Source organism: Lonchura striata, chromosome Z, assembly GCF_050655825.1.
Source record: "Lonchura striata isolate lonStrDom1 chromosome Z, ASM5065582v1, whole genome shotgun sequence".
Classification (NCBI taxonomy): domain Eukaryota; kingdom Metazoa; phylum Chordata; class Aves; order Passeriformes; family Estrildidae; genus Lonchura; species Lonchura striata.
The window spans coordinates 28578430-28583541 of record NC_140740.1 but is presented as its reverse complement, the minus strand read 5'-3'; the positions used below and the strand labels follow the sequence as shown (position 1 = coordinate 28583541).

Here is a 5112-nt window from a genome sequence, read left to right as displayed (position 1 = left end):
AACAGAATTGTTTTAGCAAACATCTGTGTGAATGCTCATGCAGATACAGTGCAAGATAGGTTTAGGAGAGCTGCATCATACAAAACAAGAAGAGTGTGCGTTTTTAGGAGAATCTGAAGAAGAGGAGAGGTAGTTCTTGCACACTGGACAAGAGCTCAAAGTGCCTATTGTTACAGAGCACCCTGCAGATCATGCTGTGCTGCCTTTGCGCTCGGCCTGAATCAAAGACGGAAGCAATCCGGGCAGCAGATATTCTTTATTGCAGCGCTGGGCACATGGGGGATCTCTCCTCCTAACATGTGCACCGTGCAGCTGAGAAAGCTGTGCTTTATCTTACTAAAACATGCATATTCATTACAATTCCTGGAAATTATTTACATATTCATGATTACTCCGAGAAAAGGATGCGCAAGCGTAGTTGCATCTTTGGGTGGTCTTCGGTGGTCGTCAGGGGTCCTCTGGTGGTCGTCCATAGTCTTCATCACTCTGTCCGCTAGTTGAACTTTTATTTCGAGCATGCGTGGTAGTTTTTCTGTGCTCTGGGCCCCATCTTTTCCTCTTTTTATGATATATGGCCTATTCAACTGACCACAGTCCATCTGCTGAGTATGCATTCTTTACATATAATCAGGAAGCTTATCAGAGTAAAGTACATAGCCAAGGACAAAGTTTCTACATCTGTTTGCTAATGTCTAGAATAACAGGATACTGGTGCATATACATAGCACATAATGTTTTCTTCACTTAATTCTTCTCTAGTCATTTAACCCTTAAGTAGTTCTGAACAGGTCGGGTCCCTGTATCAAGTCCCCCCTTTTCTATAACCATTGCAAATTCTTTTGCAATCATATTACGCCTCCATGTCTATATCTTCCAACATTAGCTGCTTCTTTGTTACAAAGTAAGACACACTTAATTAAAACCCAGACTATGATAATTAACAATATTATAAGTATTACGGAAATAAAAAGTTGTTTTAACCAATTTAAATTAGGTAACCAGGATGTTAAGACTTTCCACAATTCTTCAAATCCCCACGAGGTGTCATCCTTGGTTACTTCATGGAGTATCTTAGTCTGTTTCCATATTTCACTTAAATCTGTAGCAATTCGATTATTCTGATCTACATATACACAACAACTTGTATTTACAATGGTACAAACTCCCCCTCGTGAAGCCAATAATAAATCTAAAGCCATTCTATTTTGCTGTACTACTTGTGCAAGGCTATTTATCTCAATCTGCTGTGCTTGAATTGCATCTACTGTTTTATTTTCAATGTCTTCTACTACTGCTGAAATATTTATTATAGCTTTTTCTAATTCGCTTACCCCTAGCCAAGGGAGAAACCATCTAGCAAAGGAATGAAATGCATTCTGTCTTTTTATTAGGGGATTTTCTACTTCCCGTCTAATTCTTCGAATATGTGTTTGAAGCCAACCTTCGGATAAACGATTATGTATAGTTATGTTTGGGACTACGGCTCCCAGGGTGCATGTTCTCACCCAATTTTCAGGTAATACTTTCCATGCAGTATCATTGCACAGCCAATACCATCCTTTTCCTTCTGGAACTGGCCAGAGGGTACTATTAATAGAGGTGGGGGACCCGATATATTTTATTTTATTACAACCCGTTTGATTTCCTACATATAGGGCGTTATTACAACTCCCAACTTTATCTAATCTTTTAGGTGGGTTACACCTCTGCACACATTTATAGTAAGATTTTTTTATTGGAGGGTTATGAATTTTTAATGGCTGAGCTCTATGTGTATAATTTACCCAGGTGGTATTCTCCCAATATCTCATCCACGAATTATTACCAGGTATGGGGATGCCTATTAACAAGATCTGTTTTCCACTGTATTCAGGCATATGTGTACATATCCAACAATTAGTTCTATTCAGAGTTCGAGATATACCTTCCGTCAGCGAAAGATGAAGATTCAAATCTCACCGTGCCCAGGCTCCCCCATAGGTCAAGATAATCTGGAAAATCGCAATCTGGTAGGTCCTACGGGAGTAGCAGTCCATGGTTTCGTAGGGGCCTTCTTTATTTTCGAGTAGTGAATCCAAGCTGGGTGTTCTTTAATCTTCACCGCAGTGAATGTTGTCAACAGCACTTGATATGGACCTTTCCACTTTTCCTCCAAGGGTTGTCCTGAAAAATTCTTAACATATACATAATCACCAGGTTCAAAGGCATGGAGGGGGTGATCTAATCCCCTTACTCTAGTACCCAAAACATTTTTATGTATTTCTGATAATTGTCTCTGCAATGCTTTCATGTATTCTAATAAATATCTTTCCCCAATTTGTGCCAATTCTTCACCCTTAAATTGAAGTTGATAGGGTCGCCCATATAATATCTCAAAAGGGCTTAAATTTTCCTTTGTCCGAGGTTTAACTCTTATTCTCAATAATGCCAATGGTAAAGCTTGGGGCCAAGTTAAATTTGCCTCCTGACTAATCTTTGCTATCTGTTGTTTAAGCATATGATTCATCTTTTCAACTTGGCCACTTGCTTGAGGTCTGTACGGGGTATGTAACTGCCAGTCTATTCCTAATGCTTTTCCCACTTGTTGAACAATTTTAGCATTAAAATGTGGTCCTCGATCGGAGGATATTGTCGATGGAACTCCGAAACGAGGAATTATTTCATTCAATAGCGCTTTAGTCACTTCTCGCGCTTTGTTAGTCCTGCAGGGATATGCTTCTGGCCATCCTGTGAAAGTGTCTGTCAGGACTAAAAGATACCTATACCCTCCTTTTCTGGGGAGCTCAGAAAAATCAATTTGCCATTGTTGCCCAGGGCAGTTTCCTTTACCTATCGTCCCCAATTTTATTTTGCTAGTTGTGTCTGGATTATTTCGTTGACATATTTCACATTGCTGCGTTACCTGTTTTACTGTGGTATACAAATTTCGCCCTACTATTCTTTTGGTCACTTCTTTGTATAATGCATCTGCTCCCCAATGGGTTTTTCTATGTTCTGCTTGTATTAGGGGCCACAAAATATTAGAAGGAACTAATATGCGACCTTCTTTCAACTGTATCCAGCCCTTTGTTCCGGGCTCACCTCCTAGATCATTAGCCAATTTCAAATCTTCCTTTGAGTATCTAGGTGACTGTTCTAGATCAATTGGTTTACCGTCTGGTATCAAAGCACATACCTTAACTTCCTCTGCCACTCGCTTGGCCTCACTATCAGCCAATCGATTTCCTATTTCTTGGTCAGAGTTACCTTTTTGGTGTCCTCGGCAATGCATTATAGCTACTTTTTCCGGTAGTTGAATCACTTCCAATAATTTCAATATTTCTTCTGCATGTTTGATCTGTTTCTTCTGGGTGTTCAACAGTCCTCGTTCTTTCCAAATTGCTCCATGCGCATGCACCACCCCGAAAGCATATTTTGAATCAGTCCAAATATTTATCCTCTTTTCTTTTGCAAGTTCTAGTGCCCTTATAAGGGCCACTATTTCTGCTTTCTGGGCCGAGGTTCCTGCAGGAAGAGGGTTGGCTTCGATTACTTTTTGAGTAGTGGTTATCGCATATCCCGCTCTCCGCTGTCCCAGTTTTACAAAGCTGCTTCCATCTGTGTACCAGGAGTCTTCAGCGTCTTCCAGAGGGGTGTCCTGGAGATCTGGACGGCTCGAATAGGTGGCTTCGATGGTCTCTATGCAGTCGTGGGACAGTGGTTCTCTTTGGGCACCGCTGAGAAAAGAAGCTGGATTCACAATGTTAGTAACAATTATTTCTATATCATCTTGTTCTACCATGATGGCTTGGTATTTCAGAAATCTCTGTGGGGAGAGCCAATGGTTCCCTTTTTGTTCTAACACAGCTGAGACAGTATGGGAAACCATTACCGTTATCTTCTGCCCTAATGTGAATTTGCGTGCTTCTTGAATGTTTATTACAACCGCCGCCACTGCACGTAGGCATCCTGGCCATCCTTTGCTTACCTCGTCCAGCTGCTTGGAGAAGTACGCCACTGCCCGCTTGTAAGGGCCAAGTTCTTGGGCCAATACTCCAAGTGCCATCCCCTGTCTTTCATGTGAGAATAATAAAAAGGGTTTAGAGACATCTGGTAAGCCAAGGGCCGGAGCCCTCATCAGTTCCTTTTTAAGTTTCTTGAAGGCGGCTCGAGCCTCCGCCGTCCATTCTATTTTAAGTCGGGTTTTCTTTAGCAGTTCATATAGAGGTTTAACTATTACACCATAGTTGTATATCCATAAGCGGCACCAACCTGCCATTCCCAAGAACGTCCGCAATTCCTTGGCCGTTTGGGGCTCCGGGGTGCGACAAATTGCCTCTTTTCGCTCAGTTCCCAATTCTCTTTGTCCTCTGGAAATTTCTAATCCTAAATAAGTTACTCGCTGTTGCACTATTTGAGCTTTTTGTTGGGATACTCTGTATCCATTCATTCCTAGGAAATTGAGAAGTTCTATAGTCCATGAGAGACACTCTTCCCTGTTCTCAGTGGCTACTAAAAGATCATCAACATATTGCAGGAGGACTCCTTTACCATCTGGGGGAGTCCAATTTTCCAAATCTTTAGCTAACTGGTTTCCAAAAATCGTGGGGCTGTTCTTAAATCCTTGTGGTAATACTGTCCAAGTTAATTGTGTTTTTCTTCCTGAATCCGGATTTTCCCATTCAAAAGCAAATAGCTTCTGACTTTCTGAGGCCAGCGGCAAACAGAAGAAGGCATCTTTGAGATCCAGTACAGTAAACCAATGTAAGGTATCTCTCAATTTAGTTAATAGTGTATATGGGTTGGCTACAACCGGGTGGATGTCTTCAACTACTTTATTAATTGCCCTTAGGTCTTGTACTAATCTATAACTTTTTCCATCTGCTTTTTTAACGGGTAAAATCGGAGTGTTGTATTCTGATTCGCATTCCGTTAGCAAATTGTATTGCAGAAATTGATTAATAATATTTTTGATTCCTTCCCTGTCTTCTAGTCTTAAGGGATATTGTTTAATTCTTACCGGCTTTACTCCTGGTTTCAACTTGATTACGACAGGGCTTGCATTTTTGGCTTTCCCCGGAACTTCACTGGCCCAAACCCCTGGATATACCGGGTCTAGAACCTCTCTAGGTA

The 5112-nt window shown here is 41.2% G+C and overlaps 1 protein-coding gene across 1 annotated transcript; it reads right to left on the bottom strand.

Annotated features, from left to right (window-relative positions):
- Positions 1–239: 239 nt before the first annotated feature.
- LOC146763747 (syncytin-2-like) lies at positions 240–1877 on the bottom strand. The gene has a single exon (XM_085566654.1). It carries the CDS (start codon positions 1875–1877, stop codon positions 846–848), a length of 1032 nt encoding a protein of 343 aa, XP_085422780.1. The 3' UTR covers positions 240–845.
- Positions 1878–5112: the final 3235 nt, after the last annotated feature.